Source organism: Fringilla coelebs (genome assembly GCF_963513975.1).
Source record: "Fringilla coelebs genome assembly, chromosome: 15".
In the NCBI taxonomy this organism is placed as follows: Eukaryota; Metazoa; Chordata; class Aves; order Passeriformes; family Fringillidae; genus Fringilla; species Fringilla coelebs.
The window spans coordinates 8,334,021-8,357,682 of NC_140041.1; the positions used below are offsets into that span (position 1 = coordinate 8,334,021).

A 23,662-nucleotide genomic window follows, 5' to 3' on the forward strand; every position below is an offset into this window, starting at 1 on the left:
TAAGTGAGGCACCCACTGGTACTGTCCTGACTCTCAGGGGTTGGTTTTGAATCACTGGGGCAGCCACAGGACAGGAGATTAGGGTCAGGACATAAGAGACAGCTTCTTTTTTTAAAGTGCCTTATTTTCTTTGAGCTTTTAAAACATTTTCTAAAACATCTTCAGTAGAAGGAGGGCACAAAAAATAAGAAAAAAAAAGGAATACAGGTTTTATATGAAAGAGAGTAGAGAATTAATCAATATTTACACAGATCTTAGATAAGATTACAGCACAGACTAATAACCCAACACAGCAAAAAGCAGAGTGTCAAAAAAGAAGGGCAAAACCTGTTTGAATGCTTTCAACACCATTCCCCGGAGATCCCAAGTGTAAACGGTTTTATCTAGGAAAAGGCATTTGAACTTGGGCTTTGGTCATGGGGGTTGATTACAGCCCCAGTGCTTGCAGCTGGCAGGAGGACGTGGGTGGGCCACCCCACCTCTCCAGAGCACAGCCCAGCCTTAGACAAGTTCAACTTTAGCGTTTGGATAAACAGCCACCACGTCATATCCTTCAGGGGGCTTAACCCTCTCCTTGGCGTGTGTCTCGCAGTACAGCTGCTCCTCAATGAAGAAATACCCCCTCTGCTTCAGGTTGAGGCCGCAGTCGTCACACATGAAGCACTCGGGGTGGTAGAGCTTGTCCCGAGCCTTGACGATGGTGCCCCTGGGAGAGATCAGGAAAGCTCAAATGAGGCGGAGGAACAAGGAGCATGAACAGCTTTTCCTGCTGCCTCAAGTGAAACACTTAAGTGGAGAAAAGCAGCGTGCAGGGACATGTAAGGGTGTTATCAGGGGTTCTCAGCCCACCCAAAGCTGCCACCTCACTCAGGTGTGGCTTCACTATGCTTCTGTGGGGAGGGATGCTCCACACCCAGCAGCACTGCTCCAGAGCTTGATGCAAAACAGAGCCTTGAACATCTACACTCAGCCTGGATCTGAAAATCAGGAGCCAGCAACCTGCAAGTACTGGGGCTGAGCGTTATGACTTGGGAACAGAGACCCTCACTCACAGCTCCAGCAAGAATATCAATGCAGGCATTTGCACAGCTCACACTCAGCCAGCAATTTTGGCTCAAGCAGGATGTAAATTACAGCAGAACATAAATGACAACAGGTCATAAATTACAACAAACAAAGCATAAAAACACCTATACTCTCTGAAATGAACATCCATCTGTCAGAGAGTAACTCTTCAAGAAATAAACAAAACAGCTGTCTTCTTCTCAACACTCAAGGTGTTTCTCCCACCAACCCTTGTAAGGCAGTGAAGGAGTGCTTGGTGCCATGGAGCTATTCATAGTCCCTGGGCAGTTACTATGATAAGCAGGGCACAAACCATCCCATAAATCATCCCTTGCAAGATTCCCTTAAAAGGGGCAATCCAAACTGCATTGCTCAGGTTTAGATATGGTTAGAAAAAAACAGAAAGGGATTCAAGGTATTCTGCTGTAAATTCTAACCCATGTGCCTGGCAGGACCCAACCCAGCCACGTCCCAGTGTCATTGTCCCCACTGCACCAGGGGCTCTGGCGAGGCAGGACACTTACACAATGCCATTCCTGCAGCGGGTGCACTCGGGGAGCATCTGCAGCCCAGACATGGGGCCACCAAGCTTTGGCACTGGGGACTTGATGTTCCGGGGATTGCTCAGTTTGTCGAGTTTTTCACCTGCCAAGAATTATAAAGACACAGATTAAAAACTCGTCCTCTTAGAGCTGGCTTTTTTCCCCTCTTCTTTCTTTTTCCTTTTCCCCTACAGAGTCAGATGAGCCTGCCTGTCATAACAGGACCTGCAACTCTCTTGGAAATTCCAGGACAGCACCAGCTCAACAGACATGGACCTTGTCAAAAGGCAAAGCAGCTGTGATCTAGAGATCGGAAGTTAATTTGGCTGTAATACTACTTACTTAGTTAAAAATTATAAAGTGAAGAGCCCAGAAAAGCCACCCCTCCCCACCAAAAAAAAAAAGTTTCCATCACAGCAACATTTCAGGTACACTTGGTAGACACACCACCATCTGTCAAGGAGATATAGATGAAAGAATTTCAGAGAATGAGGCGAATTGAACCAAACAATAATAGAATACATGCACTTTTCTTCCTAGAGCACACATTTAAGCTCAAATAATCTAAACCAAAATACTGTGATAAAAGGTAAGGTCTTCTGAGGCACTAGGCCTCCTTTCATGAAGATCCAACAACAGGAAAGGAAGCGATGAAGATTTTGTGCATATGAAAAATATCATAGCAGAATTTTCAGTGTTTCTGCTCCCACTCTCTACAGACCATCTACCCTCTGATTCTGGACAACACCAACATGCTTGTTGCCAACTACTGGGATACTTAAAACCTTCCAGTATTGACTGCATGGTTTTCCAAAGATGACAACTGACTGGCCTGTTTGGCATATATTGATCTACAGTTCCTCTGTGATTGCCTAAGGTCGTAGAAAGGAGAAGCTCATGAAGAAGGACCAGTTGGGTCACAGTTTGGAAAAGCAGCAAAGGAGCTCTTGGATGAACAAGTCATTCTCCAGACCTCTAATTTGCCACACTCCCTGAGCTTCCAAGGTGTTTCAGTCCAGGGCCCATTGTAAACATGGGCTTCAAGCCCTGATGCCCAGAAGGTCTCAGTAGCCACAAGCACTTTCTGACCAAGGTATCTGCACGTACTCTGTGCCAGTTTTGGCAGCTTCAGAGCAAAATCCAGTGTAAGTGCCTCCCATGGCTCCAGGAACATCTCTGCCTTTCCTAAAGGGAATTTTGGGTACCTGGAGCCTGATACATCATCACTGCTGGTTGCTCACAGCCCCAGGGCAGGGTCACACCACAGACTGAAGGGCATTACTCAGAACAGAGACCCCTGCTCCTCTAGTGTGTCTCAGGAGTGCTTATTGTCCTGGGCACAGATGGAAAGGAGGGTGCACCCCTGACTCATCCCCTGGGGTGCACAGGCACCTTCCCACCACAGGCCCCCTCTCCAGCCACGGCTCTGACACAGAGGCCAACGCTGCCAGCAGTTCCAGCCAAGTGGGTAAAACCAAAAGGACCAACTTCCCACCAGATCCCACCTCCCCAAAACACAACACAGTGTTTGGCAATGCCAAGAGTTTTCATACATGCAGGAGTGCCTGCCCAAGAGCAGAGCAGGGCTACTCCACCCCAGGAGTTCCCTCAGTACTTGGCTGGCTCCAGCCAAGCCCCTTGTTGAATCCTTCCGCTGCCTTGCTGGGAATAAACTGAAGCAACTGCTCAGGCTGTTGGCTTCCCCCAGCATGAGACACAGCATGCTTGGACTAGACAGGCTCATCTGCCAACATTTAACAGTTAAGCTGTCACTGCCTCTCATGCAGAGTGCTTGGATAAGCTGCTTAAAAAAGGAAAGAAGGAAAAAAAAAAAGAAAAAAGGATTTTACAGCAAAATGAACCCTGCAGAGAAGGCTGCTTCCCATCTTCTTGAATTGTGTATCATTTCCTTCTGTTTACCAGCCCAGCCTCATGGTGATTTATGATCTTCAGCAAGGCAGCAAAATGCTTTAACTCCACAGCCTCAACCATGCCATCCCCGTTATGGCTGAAGATTTTTGTCCTTTCTGGGTTATGGGTGCATATGAGGGTGGACACTGCCATTCCTCCAGCCTCCACCTCAGCACAAAGCATTACTCCCTAAGGGTGTGGGATAGGGCTCAAATGTTTCCAGTAGGAACATATTCCATATAAAACAGGTCGTTGTCCAAGACACTCAGCTACTTGGGAGAGGAGAGCTTGACTTTAAAAGGACAATGCAGAGCGGGCTCAGGTCAAAATGTGTAATTTTAGGCTTAAGGAAAAAGGAGCAGGGGTGGCAACTGTAAAACAAACCCAGCAGGAACACTTAGGATTGAAAACGTGCTGGAACAACACAGAGCTTCATGCCAAGCAGAGATGCTTTTCACCTAATTTCTCATCCCTTGTGAAATAAACAGTGTTGGAATGACCATGGCATAAGTGAGGCTGTGCCTGCAGGCAGTCACACAACCCTTCCACACTACTGAGAGGGAGAACGGTAGAACCCAGGGGACAGTGACTGCTCCAGCCTGTCCCATACTGGCTGGTACCTGAAAGCAACCTGTCAGGCTCCAGTCAAACACAGAGTGTTGCAGTGGTGATGGGCTAGAGCAAAGAGAATGCTCATGAGCACACATCCAGGACTGGATGCACAGTCCCGGGATGTGGGGACTTGTCCCGGCACCTCTTTGTTCCCCAGCCTTTTCTTTCTCCCTTCCTCCTAGCACTGGGTTTCTGCTAGCCCAGGGCTCCAGGATGCAGGGGGAGGCAGAAGCAAAGCAGCAAAGCTTGAATTTTGTTCCCTTTCCCTGGCACAGAGAAGGGAGGAAGATAGCAGCATTACTAATTGGGATTAACACAGTCACTTCCCATTTATTTCTTCCTAATAAGGAGACTGGGCAAGCAGCAGATTTGTCCTTGCTCTTGGAGGTCTTGAAGGACCTGAAGGTCTAACTGGGGCTTGTATTTAATATCAGTTTTTCTGCCAATCCAGGGGCTGTAATACTAATATAAAATACAATAATATACCCAGTGCTTCTGAGGTTGATCCTATCTCATGCTTTGCAGCTATAGCTCAATCCCACTGAGAAAACCAATACTGGTGAAATTCCATGATGATCAGAAGTTACCTGCAGTTGTGCATCTTGTGAAGCAAGAACCAACATCCTTCTAGTCAAAGAACAGACTTCTCCAACATTTTACACAAACAGAAACTGAAATGCAACAGCCCAACTCACTACCTCTCACAGCTCCATAATGAGATTTACAGCAGTTGGTATTTTCTCATAAAAGATATGTTCCTGGATTCACATGATTGCAGTATGGGGCCCTTGGAAGGAAACAGAAAGAGGGGTCTTGCCCTGTAAGATTGTAAAGCAAAGCCTAAAAATTTGAACATAAAAGCCCCAATAGACTTAACGGTGAAAGGCAAATAAAATAAAAAAGAAGCTGAAACATATAGATTGGGGATCTTATTATTTAATGTTAACAACATGGGCAGGAAGCTGTGACAGATCTGAGAAGTGAGCCAAGAGCTCCTGATCTCTATCCCTGCCTTGCTGAGGACCATCCCACGTCCTTATGCAAATGCCATTTACTTAACCAGACCAGGTTCCCCAACAGTGATCTTACACAACTGCTTAAGGCCATCACATCTCATAAACCATCTCAGAAAACAGCTGCCACACTGCTTACAAATCCAGCTTTCACACAGTGCTCAAGTCAGCCACAAAGTCTGGTAAACAGGAGTATGTGAAACACTGATTTGAAACCTGCCATCCCAGTGGTCTCCTCACAGGAGGGTGCTTGGATGCCAACCTCCTTACCGTTCTCGCTGGCCTCCAACATGCCCTGCAAGTACCGGAAGGATCCAGACTGCTTTGGCTCTGAAATGGGCTTTTCATAATCCTGGAGCATCTTGTAGACATCAGACTCCACATCAATCCCATTTCTGTTCCGTGGGAGAGACTTCACGGGGTCAATGCTGGTTTAAAGCAAAGAAAGAAAGGTTCAAGTCAAACAGAAACAGCTACTGTCAGCTCATCAGGGAGGTACTGAAATCTCCACATTCCCACAGATTCAATTAAGCACCTCTGTTCTCATGTGTTTCCCTGCCTGGAGGTATGTCTGGCACAGGAACAGTTGCTGAACCGAGGAGGTTAAACTTGTTCCCTGTTGAGCTCCAATTGAGCAACACAGCAAGGGCTGGCTCAGTTATCAGATGCCTTCAGGAAAGAGGGCAGCTGCTTGCAAACGCTGTAAATTGCTTTGCTACCTATGCAATTTATTGATAAAATGGGAAAAAAACATGCATTTCATTAACTATGCAGGGCCAGGGTATGCACCCACCCTTTGTAAGGGCATCTGGAGAGTGTGTGCCAGGCAGGACAGCAAAACCCCTCACCACCCACAAGTGCTTCCTGTGAAGCTGGTGTTACTGTAGGTACATCACAAACACAGAGCACAGCTTAACTGAGAAAAACACCTCACGAGGGAGGGGGACACAGGGGCTGCCCTGTAACCCCCCCCTTCCCCCAAGCCTTCAGCCTAGAGCTGCTCCTGCTCTGTAGAAGGAGCATTTGGGATGCACACACAACAAACAGCAATTTAAACCATTATTCCGGTCCAATACATCAAAAAATGAAAAACATGGTCTGGAATCAAATGTATTTCAGGTACATGCTTAAATGTCCTGCTGAGAAAAGCCGAATCCAACTGCTGTTGTGCTCCAGAGGCCCCAACACAGAGCACAGCTCCAGGGGAAGAGGCTCCTCTTCCTTTTTATAGAGCAGGTCATCAAGGTCATTATAAAACCAATAAAAATAGCAAGAGCCCTGAACTCCATCAGCTTCACATACTTTAGCTATCATCTGGATCATTTTCTCCACCACTGTTATATTCATGTCTTATACAAATAAACAAAAGAAATAACATTCACTTTCAAAGGAAGAAAAAAAGAAAGACAAAAAAAAACCTCCAGCAAAAGTCACTTTCAAAGAATGGCTAGAGCTCCATATTCTGGTAGTGACTCCCCAGCAGCTCTGCTCCCTGTGGGAGGCAAGGGGCAGCCTGGGTGGTGGGGCTGAGCCATGCTGGGCATGAGCCATGGACCCATCCCCGTGACTCCCAGCCAGTCCAAACCCCACAGGTGTGCTCCAAGGGCTTCTCTACCCTGACAGAGTTCACTCCTACATCAATTCACACATTTTCAATGGCAAAGAGCAGGTTTTGGCCAGCTGTGTTAATTTGGCCCAGCCTGGTTTGTTGGTAGCAAGGGGAGGGGGCCCACAAGGGTGGCTTCTGTGAGAAGCTGCTGGAAGCTTCCACCATGTCTGACAGAGCCAATCTCTGATGTCTGAAGTTGGTCATGCTGCTTGCCCAATTACAGAGGCTGGTAACGCCTCTGTGATGACATATTTAAGTAGAAAATCAAAACGGGGCAGATTTTCCAGGGATGGCAAGGCACTGCTGCCGGGGGCCATCCCTGGCCCGGCCTGTGGGCGATACGCGGCTGCCGCCATCCCTGGCCCAGCCTGTGGCGAGCCTTGCCCTGCCTGCCCAGCCATGCCTGGCCAGCCCCGCTGTGGGCAGAGGGACAGGGGGACAGCAGTGGCTTCTCCTTCCCCGTGCCCTGCAGGGAAGAGAGGCGTTAAACAGCACCGGCACCGCGGCCACCGCCGCTGCTGGAAACATGGCGGCAGGGCCTGGCCTGCGGTGGAAACACGGCCAGAGACTCCCTGACACAGAACCTAGATGAGATCAACCTCCTGGTGCTGCAGGATCTTGTAAGAATCTTTGAATTAGTGGAACTTGTTGGCAATGGTACCTATGAACGGCAGCTTTTCTTCTAGTCAGAGAAGAGGAAGAAATGAGAACACGTGAGGGAAAACAACATGGCGGCACCAAGGTCAGTGGAGAAACAAAGAGGGGGAGGAGGTGCTCCAGGCATTGGAGCCAAAATTCCTTTGCAAGCTCTGGTAAAGACTGTGATGAAACAAACTGTCCCCCTGTAATGCAGGAAGCCCGTGGGGGACGCAAATCCACTCACAGCCCATGGGAAAAGTGCTCATGGAGGAGCAGGTGGATGGCAGAGAAAGCTGTGATCCGGGGGAGACCCGAATGGAGGGAGGGCTCCTGCTTCCAGAGACAGAGAGAGGGGCCTTGCTTCCAAACTAGAGCAGCCTATCCTTAGGACTGCACCCTGTGGATGAGTGACCCAGGCCACAACAGTTTTGGGAACACTTGTTTGCCCATGGGAGGGACTCACAGCATAGCAGAGAAGAGACTCCTCTCCCTGAGAGAACAGAAAATCCTGAGTGACAAACAGACCAAAACCCCCACACCTTGTCTCCCTGCACTGTCACTGGACATGAGGGAGGGGCTGGGGGAAGGTGTTTTAAAGGTGTATTTTACTTCTCATTAGCCTCCTCTTACTCTGTTAATATAAACTTACTTTATACCTTTGAATTTGAACCCGTTTTGCCCTTCAGAGTGTTTTCTCCCAGTCCTCATCTCAACTCATGAGCCCTTCATTATTTCTTTTTCCCTCTCCTCTACCTAGCTGAAAGTAAGATAAGGTAAGCAAGTGACTTTAGTAGTGCCTGGGCTTTGGCCGGTGCCAAACGATGACACCAGCCCAGCTTCATCAAAGAAAATGTACTCCAACCCCAAAAAAATGCACTCCTGCCCCAATTCTACTCAAAGACCCAAGTGAATGTCCTTGCTTTAGTCTCGTTTGCAGAAAATACCAGATTTTGTTCTCTATTTTTGTGCAGTTCCCTCTTTCCAACTTCAATACCTTTCCCAGCGCAGCACAGGGAATGAGCTGGCTTGCTGCATCACTGAAATACAGATTCATGCAGAGTTCCCAAGCTGAAAAGAAACTCTCTTTGCATGTGATATAGACATTACTTTCTTGCAGGATATTTTGCCAGTTTGGAAGAACATAAATCAAGATCTTCATAAGCCATGTGAAAGCATGTCAGTCCACAACCTGGCTTGTCTCAAAGTCTGAGTTATTCACCCAAACTATTCTTGGCTACACAAAAGCCTTTTCTTTCCTAGGAGCATTATTTATTTCTCAGCCTCCCGGACAGCTGCACTGAGCAGATCTTACATTTATAAACATCCCAGTTACTGGAGTTCATGCTTTCAGCCCCTATTTCCAGCTTCCAGGGCAAGTGTTGGCTCCTAGGTATGTGGCAAGGTGTTCCTCACTCCTAGGAAGGCAGCACCCTCCATCCTGCCTTGGAGATACACTTTGAAAAAACAAAATATTATCCTCTGTGACACTCACAGAGCCATGGAATTGTTTAGGTTAGAAAAGCCCTCTAAGATCATCAAGCCAAACCATTCCCCCAGCACTCCCAAGGCCACCACTAAACCATGTCCCCAGGAGAAACATTTACATGTCTGTTAAGTCCCTTTGTTAAGTATGGTGAATCCACCATTGCCCCAGGCAGCCTGTGCCAGGGCTTGACAACCTTGTTGGTGAAGGAAGTTTTGCTAATATCCACCTTAAACCTCTCCTCCTATTGTCTTCCTTGGCATTAATCCTATTGAGGGGACCATACCTAGGGGCCACTAATCTACCTACTCACATCAGCAGCAGAAGGATCTTAACAGAGATCTGGAGAGTGAGCACCTTCACCAAGATGGAAGCCTGAGCATTGCTTCAGCATCACAAGCTTCAGTTTAATGTTGCAGTTGCTACCTATGTAAATGTGGCCATTCTGTTCCGAATTTGCTGTCTCCAAGCCTTTTTATTTTTGCTTTGTTTTATTTGGTTAGTTGATTTTCTCGTCCTACACCTGACCAGCCCAGCATCCTGATGGACTTGGCAGAGTTATGTCAATGGTTAGAGAGGATGATCTTGAAGGTCTTTCCAACTGAAGTGAGTCTAGGATTCCATGACCTCAGGAGCACAACAGCCTCGGTGCACTCCCTGAACCTTAGTTTGCAGGAGCAGCAGCAGATGCAGAGCCAAGCCTTGCCCTGGTCCTACCTGTGTGCAGGAGTGATGTGGAGTCCACTCAGCTGGCCTGGAAGGGCTGACTCAGGGCTGTTGTTTGTGTACAGCCGGGTGGGTTGGTGATGCTGCATGTTCAGCATCTGCTTGCTGTCCACAGGGCTGCCCCCAGCTCCATGGGGTATGGACCTCCTGCTCTGGGCAGGGCCACTGTCCTGGAAGAGAAAGAAAGCAGAAAACATGAGATTTACAGTGTGTGATGCACATGGAGGGGCTGTGTTGGGACATGCAGTTTGCCACAGTAAGATTTTATGTGTGCTGCGGAAAACAGGGATGTGCAGCTGGAAAAGGAAAATTCAGCCTTGACCTGCAGTTAAATTGTGCTGAATCTACACAGCTCCCCTTGGTCCCCAACTAAATGAATTTGCTATTTCTCCATGGTGAGCCACTGCCAAATATTCTGCATTTATTTCTCCTGCACTTATTTTATATTTAAAAGCATATGTGCTGTTTCTTTAAAAGAAAGGCTGTGAGTCTACTTCTTATTCCATGTTCCATCACTCTGAGCACACTTGCTGTGCTCCTGACTTCAGGGCCATCCCCTCCATTTCTATCACCAAAACAGAATAAATCCATGCTAGGCAGCTTCACGTGCAGGATGGGCAACACCCGAGGCCAAGGGACCAGTCCTGGGATTTTCACTTGCAGCCACCCTTGTCCACACAGATCCATGTTCCCTTAGGAAGGTTTTCTCCCAGAAATAAGATTAGTCATTTACAGTGTGAGAAACACATCAGTCAAGGGTTTAGCTTGATATTTATATTTCCATTTGTTTTTTAAGTCCCAAGGTTAGCTGTGGAAATATCTTTGTCATATGACCTCAAGTCAGGAACTCAGATGCTATTAAACGACAAATTTTCCACATTATTTTAACATTTTACCAATGTCAAACATTACCTATGTGTTATTTCACACACATGGAATTCCACATACATGGGTGTGCTATTAGTCAGTTCCATCCACACCCATAAACCAAGCAATACCTACTGCTAATGTCACCTGAGCCAGGCTTTGCCTGCAAAAACTCAGTATGGGGAGAGGAGCTAACCCCAGCAACTGGGAAAAGCAGCAGGAAGCTGGACACAGCCCATGGACACACATTGGCTGCTATTTCCAGCCATGTGAGTCACAAACTTGCCTGGACTGATGAAAGACATTGATGCTGTGTAAGAGGCTGGAATCTGTTTAACCTGGTTTAATTTGTTCTAGGGCAGCTCCCCAACACAGCTGCCTTCCACCAGCTTTTCAGTAGATTGAAGCTGATAAAAAACCAAGCAGGGAAATAAAACACCATCCTGTAAACAAATAATGAAGTGTATAGTGTGGGGCTCTGATACAAAGCTTATTTTTGACTAAAATAATCCAATAAATACTAATTAGAAACAAGCGTCTACCCCAGTGCACAGGAGAACACACTGGCACTCACAAACCTTGTAAAAACAAACAGCTAAGAGAAGTAAAAAACAGATCCTGCTAGAAAAAGATCTTAAAAGTGCAATTCTTCAGTTCTTCCTAAGGCAAAATGTCCATTGATAAAACCAAGCTTACTTAAGAACTGAAGGATGGTGTCTTTGAGGTTTCTTTCCTACCATCAGCTGAAAGCCTGAAGCCTTCAGCAAGCTCCCAGCACCTTCCCCTGCCTCAGAAGCTGCCTGGAGCCCCCTTGGCACAGTTCCCTCCACACCACACATGCACAAACACGTGGGGAAAACTGCTTCCAACATAATAATTTCAAATTGTCTATTAAAAAAGGAATTTTGCTGCCAGGAATAATATAATTTTAACTATTCCCCAATTTATAGTCTTAAAAAAATACATATATATATCTACACACAAGGAGGCTATGTGTTCCCAATTCCCAGATTTAGATTATTATTTCAAGGGAAATAAAGAAAACACTCAAACATGACACAGAGAGGAAAAGAAGGATCATAAACATTTTTTGGGGATAAAAGCAATGGCCCATATGGGTGGCAGCACTGACAGCAATGCTTTTAGAAAGCCATTACCTTTAATTATCTGGGCTAGATTCACTCTCAGTCCAGGGTGGCTGCAGGAGAGGGCTGGGTCCTCTCCTCTGACCTCACATGTTCCTGCACACTGGTGCCATCCAGACCTTTGCTGGGGAGCACAGAACTGGCAGCTGTTTCCAGAGCAGAAACCTCCTCCAGACCATCATCTCCATGGACTTGCTTAAATCCAGGGTAGTTTATAAAGCATTGCCCCTTTGTCCCTGTTAAGCTCAGCAATTTGTACATCAGGAATAAATATTGCTATAAAGCTAAAACTTATTGCTTGGGCACTCTCCAAAAGGAGGCCCTTGATGGAAGGGAGGAAACAGAGCCCTGCCTGCACTGCCTGGCATCCCCAGTTGCCACCAGCTCCCTGTCCCTGTGGGAAGAGGATGTTCATGGTGGTGGCAGCTCCCCTTTCCTCTGCTCAGCCATGTTATAAAGCCACAGGCAACCCAGCAGCATCCATAGGGATCAAGAGGCTCCTCCTGTAGCACAAAATGCTGTTCCCAGGCCAGAGCTCAGGGTCCTCTTCCTCAAAAGCTGTGAGACCTCTGCAAGGCTTCACTTTGTGCAAAACACTCAAACATTCCCCCTCAGAAACCCAGAACCAGATGGATTTCTTTCCAGTTGTCAAATTCAAGATCAGTTCAAATTTCCCCCCTTTGAGGGCTAATTTGCTTTTCTTTGCTGGATTTTCTTCCTGCTTTTTATGGCCTTTCTTAAACTGAGTTTGCAAACCCTTCTTAAGAGCTGGCCTGTGAACTCTCACCAAGGAGAACTCTTTCAGCCTAAAAACCAGAAACTCCCGATTTTTTTTCTCATGATTGACTGTTTTTTTAATGCATATTGCAAAATGTCCTATCTGTCCATGGAATTCTGCACTCTTTGGCGTGTGGCAGCATGATGTGGGAAGACCAGATAAAATGAGACGAGACATTGTTGGGACCCCATTTTTGGATGGATGATATGCTTCCACCTAACCCCTGTCACTCTCTCTCTCTCCTCCCCACCCCCCACACACACTTCTTTTTCTCTCTTTAAAAAATACATCAATTTTTTGGCACCAATATCTAGCCTCATTTGGTTTTAATCTAGTTTTTGGGTATATTTCGAACCTTCAAAGTTCTTTGCGGTTTATACACAGAGACTTAGCTTTCCTCACTTTTCTGGGTTTAAACTGGATTGTAACAAATGTATACCACAGTCTGAAGGAAAGCCTTATCCATCACATCCTTCTCACTACACTCCTTTCACAGCTGTCAGCTAAATATCAAACTAGTTTTTCAGATCTAAGTAAGAGACCCAACTCTTAAAATCAGATGATCTTTTTGTAAAAAGGCTGCAGACAATGTTCACATGAAACATGACTCAAGCTGGAGCCTGGTAGAACCCCAGCCCGCCCATATTCCCAGGACAGGTTGTACTGCACAAGGGCATGTAGTGACAGGACAAGGGGGAATGGCTTCACACTGACAGAGGGCAGGCTTAGAATTTCTTCCTAATATTCCTCTTTCTTGTGAAGGTGGTGAGGCCCTGGCCCAGAGAAGCTGTGGCTGTCCCATCCCTGGAGGTGTTCAAGGCCAGGCTGGATGGGGTTTGGAGCAACCTGGGATAGGGGAAGGTGCCCCTGGTCATGGAAGAGGTGTAGAACTAGATGAGCTTTAAGGCCCCTTTCAACCCAAACCATTCTGTGACCTGTATAGCACACATTTAACCCAGGGACAAATCTCTCATAACATTTCTCCACCTTCGAGCAGCCACGTGGATGGATGGCCATCAGCAAGGCTCTGATGGATGTTTCCTCCCACAGCTCCAGGGAGAAGCTGCCCCCTCATGCAAATTAAAGAGCTCAGGAGAGACTCGAGCTGCAATGCCAAGGCTTTATCCTTTAACCTACCTGGCTCCCCAGCAGTCTCTCAAAAATCCACAGCATTGGATAAAAGTTACCTAAGACAGTCAAGATTAAAATGTTTTAAAACATTTAAAATGAGCAGAGAGCACATTTCTAACATAAGGGTGCAAGGGGCATTTACCCAGCAGACAGAGGAGAGCTGTGTATGACTGTCTTGGTAGAAGAGCCTTGAAATTTCCTCCTTTGCCCAGCAGCAGCAAGCTCCTGCCAGGTGACTACCTCACTAGAGCTGGGCTCAACAACAGTCTAAACCCTAGAGAGGACTGTCCTAGATCCCAGTGTTCAGGGTCCCCTTCCAAGCTCAGGAATAGGAAGGCATTGCTCAGTCCAGGTGTTGGACTGATGCCCCCACCATGCACAGGCTGCTGTTGGATTACCTTTCCCACTGACAGAAAATAATATCCGCTACAGATGGAAAAAATCCTGAAACCATCACAGCAAGTGTCCACCTGCCCTCCTGACTGCCCCCTTTCTCCCAGGGAAGATGCTGCTGCCCCTGTTTCAGTCCATGCTTCCACTGAATCACTTTACTCACCATCTGGTGTTTGGCTTACAGGACAAACCTGGTGAGCTTAACGCTAACAGACTATGCCCTGATGTCATGCTCTCCAGCTTACTGTCACTCTCCTTTCTCTCAGTTAGGGAATTGTTGCATTTTCAGGTGTTAACATATCACACTTTCTGATTTTTTTTTCCACAATCATTATCAGCAGCTAACTGAAACGAAAAGTTTCACCGGCAACAAGCTAAGCTTCAGGCTACAAAAATATGCTTAAAACCAAAGGTGCCTACTTCACCAGCATGGCTTATCTAAACACCTCCTTCTGTAAAAGCCAGGGTAAGGTGCCCCAAAAAAACAGAGAAAAAGCAACAGGATGAGATACTGTTCCATTTTGGAATGTCCCAACCTTTTGTTTTTCCTCCTTAATAAAAAAAGATAAATTCAGATTCAAAAACATGTCTCAGCCTTTCCCAGCCCTCTGTGGCACAAGCTGTTTAGAGAACAGAAGCAGATGCTTCAGCCTGATCATCCTGAGGGACCACAGTGAGCATCCCTCCAGCATCCCTCTCTGCACCACTGGGGATGGCTCTCTCCACTCAAGTGACCTCCAAGAGCAGTTAATTACTCTTAAGTAAGACAGAAGGAAAAGTGAAAGGGGATAAGCTGTTTTTCCTGACAGACAAGAACAGAAACACTGAACTACACCTGTGCTTCCAAACTCTTGGCACTTCTGAGTACACAAGCAGCAGTTTCCTTACCTGTGTTAATGCAGTCATCACTGAAACTGATGTTATCAAGTAAAATAACACAGTATATGTCTGTGTTAGCACTTAATCCAACAGCATTTTGTTTTGTCACAAACCAACCCCCATTTCAGTATAATTCCTATGTACCTTCAATAAGAACAAATTACTCAAGTTACCTGGACAGGAGAAAACACTATTTTGAAGTTTCCATTCACATTTTTTCCATCCTTTATCCTAATATTGGTTTTGCCTCTTTCATATAGCAGGACTATCTAAACTCACTTAAAGATGCTAATTTACCTAAGACACACCCAGAGAATTTCACATAAAAGGTTACAGCTTCAAGATGTTACAATGGTACTCAGAAAACTCCTTTGCTTTCAAATGATGCAATATTATATCAAAGGCAAAAGTAAACACAAGTGTACATGCTATGTGTGTGTAACCTTTTCACCCAGCAAATTAGATTAGTGGGTTTTGTAGTGTAAAACCCCAATATCTGGGTGTGAAATGTTGCCTGAGCACCCAGAGCTCAGGGCTGATGCACCCACACTGGCTGTCAGCATTCAGCATGTTTCTGCTATTAAATCAGTCCTCAAACAACGAGCTGTGGGTTCCCATGGAAGGGAGCCCGGGTTTGTGCCAGGGCATGAGCTCATCCTTTGTTTTCCCCAAGGCAGACATTTTCCCACCTTCCTCAGGAGAGTGCTGGCTGGTACCCTGCTGGCTGGGACTGGGGATTCACAGCAGGAGATTTCCCAGAAGCATGCATGGCCCATCCTGCCCCAAGAGCAGGGGAGGAAGGATGGTCAGTCTCTCTGAGAAAGGAAATTCCATCTCTCCAGCCAAGAGGCTTTAACCCCCAGCTCACAGAACTCAGCATGGCCTATGCCAGGCTTTTGCAAAGAAGTACATAGAAGTTTCCTGCTTGGCAGCAACCCACAGAGAACTTAAAACAAATACTCCATCTAATTAAAGTTAACTTAAATCTATTACTCAGTTAATTACATAAGGAGACATTAACCCTTAGTAAAAAAAACATGTATATAATCTAGAAAACAGTAAATATGAGCATATTTAACACATTTTAAAGGTGTTAAAACCAGTTCTGAGGGACAGGTTAGGAGCCAACTACCCTCCCTGCTCTACTGTGGGACACCACTGCAGTCCCTGGGTGCCCAGAGCTGGGGCACCAGAGGCTCAGACTGCCCTGAAGCCCACATGTGACTTTATTTATGTAATTAGGAGCAAGCAGGATCAGGAGTGATACCATTTGTGAAGTCAGGGCAAGTATGGAAAACTCACAGGAATGATGTTGCAGAGTCCATGCTGGGTGGATGCCATGTGCAATGAGAGGTGGCAGGTCCTCAGCCCTGCAACCAGACACACCTGAGCCCCTCTGACAAGAGCAAACAAAGGTGTGTTCACATTTCTACTGGCCTGGCTCACACCCAGCACTGCCTGTATTAGGCTGCTCAAACAGTTACAATAGATGCAAGCTTATCCCAATTCCTCCTCTTCATCCCATTCTGGTTGGCATTTTCACACTGCAAGCTACGCACCTTGCACCTGGATTTTAGTCAGAGCAAACTAACAACAAATCTCTGTGGACTGAGACCTGGGTGTCAAGAACAGAGTAACATATAGGAAAAATAATTGGTAAGTGATGAGCAGAAACAACCTTCTCATTGTTCCTGTGCAGCTCCCCTGGTGCTGTGGCTCTTCATTGCCCAGAGCTCACCCTCTCAGTCAGGTGGTGAGGCTGGGAAAGCCACTGCTTAGGACACAGCATAAGAGAGGACCAAGAGTGGTGACACACCTCCCTCATCCATCCCCTGAGAATGACACGGGGCTGCTCTTATAGCTCAGTAGCACCAGGAAGCTGTTCCCCATGGATAACTGTGGGAAGTGTCTCTGCCTGTCTGCACTGCCAGAGGAAACTCAGCCTTTCACCCCATGCACCTATTTCAGCTAAGCATTCAGGTTTGGGAGGACCTGCATCCTATTCCAGCTCTGGCTACGTGATGCCAATTTAATTTGTGCTGCAATTATTCTCCCACCCACACACTCGATCTATTGTCAGTCAGCACTGACAGGATGCCCAAAGCCCATGTTTCCAGCCCCCTTGGACCAGAGAGCTGCCAATTCTGGCAGTTTGGGAATGAACAACAAAACAAACATCCTCTCTTTTTATGAGCACTGCATGGCAGTATTTTAACTAGCAAGCTCATGCTACAGGAAGCCAATAACAGTGGGATCTCCAGAAACTGATGGATGGGTGCTCCCACTCCCACTGTCTGCTGGGGAGGAGTGGCTGGGACCAGTGCCCACAAGGACACCAACACCATGCAGGTGAGACTGGGGATCCCAACATGTCAGCAAGGATATCATGTGTGATGGAAATCTGGACTGCTGGCTGCTACGCTCTGAGCTGTCCCCAGCATCGCTGTAGGTCCCACCTCCACCCATCTCCGGGTCCAACAGACAGGCAGCCCTTCTTTAGGGTGCAAGTCTGAACATCACTGCATTTGTGGCCTCGTCTGTAGGTCCCTCCTGTTAAGGACACACTCACCTAGCAAAATCAACTGATAACCAAAGTCTGCTTTAAAAAAAAAAAAGTTATTTTTCCAAAAAGTTACTCACTCATCCTGTTCAGTGTTGTTCCTGCTAATTGTGAAAAAGCAGCTCTCCAGTTCCAGCTTCTTCAGTTTGAGGGTAGCTATTCCCCACAGTCATGGCAATAATCAAAGTTTTAATAAGGAGGATTGATCACATTCTTGGACTCTGAGTGGAGGTTTACCAGAAAGCTCAACTCAGAAACCACAAGAGATTTAGAAAAAGGAGAGAGGAAAACTCACCAACTACTCCACACCTTCCAAGTTCTCTTGCACAGAAGGTAACTACAAATTTCACTGCCTTCAAGACAAAGATTACACCTAAAAACCTAAATTGTAATAACAGAAATACAGATTTTCCTACAAATCATTCAGACTGAGGCATTCTGCTTATGCTGATGTGTTTCAGGCAAGAGTTACTGCAGTCATAAGTCAAGATTTTCAACAGATCTTTGTCCAGTATGATGAAAAAGCATACAGAGTAAAACCTGGAGGAAGAAAGGATATGTGCTCCCTATTACTGCAAAGGCCACTTGGGGTAAAACTCTCAAAACTTTTTTCAGGGACAAACCCCCAACCTCTTTTTGTGATTTGAGGGCAGAATTCCAGCAGAAATTTTTTCCTGTGTTTCAAAGCAGATTGCTTTTTTCCAGATGCAAGGAAGTGTACCTAAAGGTTGCACATATTGAGCCAAGTTATTACTTTACAATGAGATTTTTCCTTCTCACAATCTAGTATGTGCCTTTGCCAGAGGGGCTGAATGAACAGAGCACAGGACAGCCCTGGGTCGCCTGCAGCAAAGATTGGCTTTCGTTGGGTGCTGATGGTCACCCTCAGCCTCACACAGGTCAGAGGACATCAGTGATAACACCTGGGTTAGCACAGCTGCTGGCATGTGCTCCAGGCTGTCAGCATGAACCACACCGGAGGCACAGGCAGTTTGGAGAGAAGAGTCAACCAAAACATCTTGGGTGAAAGCACAGCAACCTGGAGGTGTGTGTGGAACCACCTTCACCTCCTCTCTGGGAAACCCAAAAAGCCACTAAGGAAGACAACATACGGATACAGGCACAAAAAAAAAAAAAAAAAAAAAAAAAAAAAAAATAGGGCAAGAGCAGGAATCTGCTGCCTGTACTTGTGTACCCTTGTTCACACACTTCTCTCAGTGCCCTACCACAAACAAATCTGCCTTACACACCTACTCCCCAGATTTACATATTTTCAGTGTAGGTCTGGATTCAGAATAGTTCATCCCTACCCCCTTCATTATATTCTATAAAACTGTCTAATTTTTAAAAAGATCCATATGTAACATATATTAATAGTCAGATTCAAATCCAATCTGCATTAAACCTCAGGAAGTTGTATCTGGCAGTGGAACTGCTGCACATTTGTTCCTCATTTAATATTATTCATAGGTAAAGTCTAGTAAGAAAAAATATCTGTCAGAAAAGATGGCTGTAATTGATAAATGAAGCAAACATGGCCAGAATGCAAGGCCCAAGCTCACACATCAGCCTGTGCTGTGAGTCAGGGCAGGAAAGACAAACAGCCCCACATGTTGCTGGTGTGTGGTACTGAGGCAGCTCTGCCATTGCTGCTGTTGTGCTGTACCTCTGCCTGCTGTCCTGGGCAGAAATGCAGAATACCTGCAAATTCCACATTGCTGGAATGGCCAACAGACCCAACAGCCTCACACTCTGGTCCATTTCTCACGGGGTTTGGAGGATCTCACCCTTGTCCTGAGCACTTGGTGTGCCCTCTGCTGCCCACCCCCAGGTACCCCAGTACATGGAGAGTACTTTCTCCCCATTCCTCACTGAAGGAGACTACACTCGTAGCATCATCCCCCTCTCTTCCACCCTTGCAGCTCTTGTAATCCTTCTGAACTGAGCCAAGGGAGGGCTGAGGGGCACTCTGAAGCCCTCATCAGGACACTCTAAAAGCCCCTCTGGAAAGGAGCAGTTGAGCTAAACCAGCAGACCCTGCACACGGGCATTTTGTAAGGCCTGGAGAAAAAGCACGGAAAAGCATATGACATAAACCACCTCTGTGGAGGAGACAACCATCTGAGCAGTACTTGAACACTCAGCATCAGCCAAAGGGACCTCACTTGCTTTGGGGTAAGCACAGGGGATTCTGTCAGCCTGAACTGACATACTTTGATATTCTGAAGGCTCTAGGCAGCCCCAAGGCCTCTATCCTGCCCTGGGAGGGGTGGCCAACCTACAGCAGTGAGAAGCCTCAGCAGGCTCCAGCCCTGCCATCCATGACCTCGGGTGTCCTGGGAAGGCTGGCACCATCTGCACCAGCTCAGCACACATTCAAGGGGAAGCCAGACAGCAGGAGCTGCCCTCTGCCCATCTATCCTCCTGGTCTCCTCCTTGTTCCCCAGATATCTCCACAACATGGACCAGCACATGCAAAAATTGACAATCCAGTACCTTATAAGCAGAGAGGGAGAAGACAAAGCCCATTTCTCTTTCCATCAAGAAGTCAAAGGAGAATGAGAGTCACCTCTAACTTTGCTAACAAGCCATCAGAGATGGGTAGGAAAGGTGGGGAGACCTGCTCAGCTCCATCCACCACCTGGCTGCTGCAGAAGACAGGGTAGAAGGCAGGGCAGGATACAGGTAGAAGGCTCCAGGGAACAGAGCTGAGGACAGAGGGAAGAGAGAAGCTGCAAAACAGAGAGAAAGGAGTGAGAGAGAAAAAAACCATAACAACCCACAAAGGAAAAAGATGAGAACATTACAAAAAAAAAAAAAAAAAAAAAAAAGAAAGAAATCCACTATCATGGGAGGTGAATCACTGTCATGGGATTGGGAGGGTGCAGCAGATTTTGGAAGCAGCCAAGGTAGAGGCACACCAGCTGAGGCAGATGCAGACATACCTTGGGTGTGCTGTACCCTGGGAAGGGCAGGCACTGGACAATCACAGGACTCCCAAGAGCTCCATCCAAAATAACACTAACTCTGAGCTTGGTCACAGCCTCAAGGGGGTCAGTGTCACCCTCCATGGCTGCCCAGCCATCCTGTGTCCCCAGCAGGCTCATCCAGCAAAGCCTGGCCTGGCTGGAAGGCAATGACACAGATGGGATTGTGCCAGATCTGCTCAGGATCTGGCTCACCATGGGAACCAGCCCAAGAAAAGCACAGATAGACCTGCAGAGAACTTTAAAACCACACATGGAAACTCCTTCACTTCTGGAAGGAGCACAGGTAGAGCACAGGGCTTTCCAGAGACATGGACTCCTCTCCTCCAAAGCAAGCTGGAAGAGCAGCAGAGTGGGGCAGAGCTGCAGCTGCCATACCTGTGGGTCTGGCTCGATGTTGATCCGGTATGCTTGAGCCTTGCCATCTTCCAGGACAGGGGGGGACCAGGTCTTCCCTTCAGATCTGTAGCAGGAAATTAAGTAAACTCTACTTAAATTGCTTTTAAGAAAGCCCAGACCAAAGTGCTCCCACCCAAACAAACAAAACCCACAAAAATCCCAAAGAAAGAAACAAGATCCTTAAACAAAACAAAAAACCAATAAAACAAAATTAAAAAAAAAGCCAAAACAAACAAGCAAAAAAAAAAAAGCCAAATACATATATAAATATATATATATATAGCATCTATTAATTCCCTAGTAGGTTTATAATATATTTGCATTTGTCCAAAATTATCCTCAGAGACATCAATGATAAATAGAGAAGATGACAGTTTCATCCTATTAAAACCATGAAGCTCAAAACCATCCTTGAACTACAAGGTTCTGTCTTAGTTTGAGGTTAAAGAGACAAACTTATTTTGGTTCCAGACATCAGAATACAGGCTCTTGGTGGCTCCTGTTTTGCACATTCCTGGCTTTGCCCCTTTATTCTGGCCCTGAATCCAGAAAGTATTCTGATTACACATGTGTATAGATTTATGTATACATACATACATGCAATCCCTGGCAGGCCTGTGTACTAGACCACATCAGGAATTCTATAAACACCTTTCAGGGAGAAGGCTTTCACCACCCTGTATGAATCATCCTGACCCTTTCAACAGCTGCCAGATAGAAACAGCCCTAAAAATACAATTTCCATTCCCAAATGCATCTCCAGTCCTGCCAAGGCAGAGCAGAATACTGTCACTGTCCAAAGATTTTCCATGTGCCTGATCATTTTTTCCCCACAAAGGCATCTGGGGACATGGCTGGAATGTGATCTCCAGCACTTAGGGTATGAGGGAGTCACAGAGGCCTGGGAAAGGTCCAGCAGGTACATCCACAGACTCCTCAGGATGCAAGAAGGTTAAGGTGGAAGATGGAAACTCGAGTAAGTTCAAGATAAAGCTTTCAACATGCAAACTATTCTGTTTATCATCACACTCTGTATATGCAGCACTTCACAAAAATAGGTGCACAGATGCATCCAAGCATCCTTTGTGGACTCTCACCCCTGCCACATACCATGTTCACTTTCAGTTAAATTATCTGCAGAGTCCAAGCTTGAAAAATAAGGAGCATGATTTTAACCCAGGAATTCTCAAGGTGATTTTTACCTTTGGTATTCTGCAGCTATGCAAGTCATCATACAAAGCTGCCTTTACAAATCTAGGGTCTGACCCAAAACCTACCAAATGCAGGGACTCCCACTGACTCAAACACTTTGGATCCAGCCCCTGAGGATTTCAGCTTTTTTTCCTTACTACTGCCATTACAGCTTTTTCAACAGGGAGTGATTACTCTCATAGCTAGGTATCTTGTTCTGGTAATTTACCTTTACTGTTATTATTTGATTTTAGGCTGGGACAATCCACTTATAAATTGGTCTGTCCAACTGGGACAAAAGGAAACAGTCCCTTCCAGGAACATCAGCATTCCTAGCAACCCCAGCTTGCTTCTTGCCATGATCTGGTGCTGGGTACATTGCTTCCACATTGAAAATCAAATCTGGAGGCCCAGAACAATGGAAATGCCTAATTACATTGGCAGGGATCCCCATTATTATTTCTGTGCTTTCCCCTGCACTGAGCTAGCCTGAGGAGAGCTCACAGTACCCCAAGGAGGGTCCATGATGACTTCCCCCCACTCAGCTCTGGAGCCCACATGCCAAACACAGCTTAAAGCATCCCCAAAGACTTCAATGTGCCAGTAAATAAGAACACAGCTTCAGCAAGTGATTCTGATTGCAGAAGATAGGAGCAAGAGCAGTAAATTCATTCGGTGTGAAGGTATGGCATGCAGTCACCAGCACTGCCAGAACTCCCAGCTCTCCATACCCCTGACAGAGATCACACTGTGCTTTCCAAAAGGCATCATGGGTATATTTACACTAAATGACAGACATGGACAGACTTCAGTTTGTATGGAGAAGCCCATTCATGGTTAATACTTTAATGATTAAACTCAAGGTTTCACTATCAGTTCTGCAGAGTAACAAGAAGTTCCTGGTATAACTGAGACCAACTCTGACAGCTTCCAGCAACAGCCTTAACAAAGCCAGGCTCACATCAGCTCCAGCTTCCACCTGAACTACACTGAAACAAGCTGATGCAGCACAATCTGGGCTGCACTTGGCACTTGGAAAGGCAAAGCTAAGGTGAATGGGAGAACCACCAGCCTCACCAAGAAGAAAGTCAAGTTGTAAATTTAATGAGCATTTATGCTTACACAGGGAGACCCCCCCCCTTTTCCCTGGGAACAGCAAAATATCATGTAATCTGAAATAATCCAAAATAGTTAAGAGATTACTCTGCCTGCAAGAACAATGCTACAAGCAGCTACTGTAGGAGGGGCTGATGCTTGGAGCTCACACCCCACCCAAAGCTGCCAGGAACATCCCATGCCCACAACCCCAGAAGGACCAGCAGCAGGGGGGTCCCCTGTACCCCCAGAACAAGCTCCAGAGCAGAGTTTGGGACTCAGGGGCCAAACTGAGACTCCTCCCAGGAGCAGGTTCAGCCTACCAACAGTCAGAACTTTGTGTTTAGGCAACAGCAAAATCCCAACACATTTCTCATCCGTCACAGGCAACAGATCAGGCATCACTCAAATGTTCCGAGTTGTTTAATTTACAGCTCAAGGACGGGAAAAGTGTTCTCAGATGTGCTATAGGGGATTAAAGGCAGTTATGTGGAAATCATTACCCTGCACTTATACCACTCTGCTCTCTTAATGGCATCCAGGACAATCCCAAGAAAAATAACTTGACCTAGGTTCGTGCAAGGCCTTCCACACAGAGCTTCATAGGAAATGGACCCATAAACAGGACATCACTAAA

The 23,662-nt window shown here is 46.4% G+C and overlaps 1 protein-coding gene across 1 annotated transcript in view; it reads right to left on the reverse strand.

Annotated features, from left to right (window-relative positions):
• Nucleotides 1-446: 446 nt before the first annotated feature.
• The window catches only part of PDLIM4 (PDZ and LIM domain 4), a gene marked incomplete at its 5' end in the record, with an annotated part of 42,875 nt that continues 19,659 nt past the window's right edge, over nt 447-23,662 (reverse strand). The window contains 5 exons of the mRNA XM_084215655.1: nt 447-706; nt 1,590-1,710; nt 5,414-5,571; nt 9,592-9,770; nt 20,719-20,803. Coding sequence (XP_084071781.1) covers nt 502-706; nt 1,590-1,710; nt 5,414-5,571; nt 9,592-9,770; nt 20,719-20,803 — 748 coding nt within the window. The 3' untranslated portion in view covers nt 447-501. The remainder of the gene's footprint in view (nt 707-1,589; nt 1,711-5,413; nt 5,572-9,591; nt 9,771-20,718; nt 20,804-23,662) is intronic.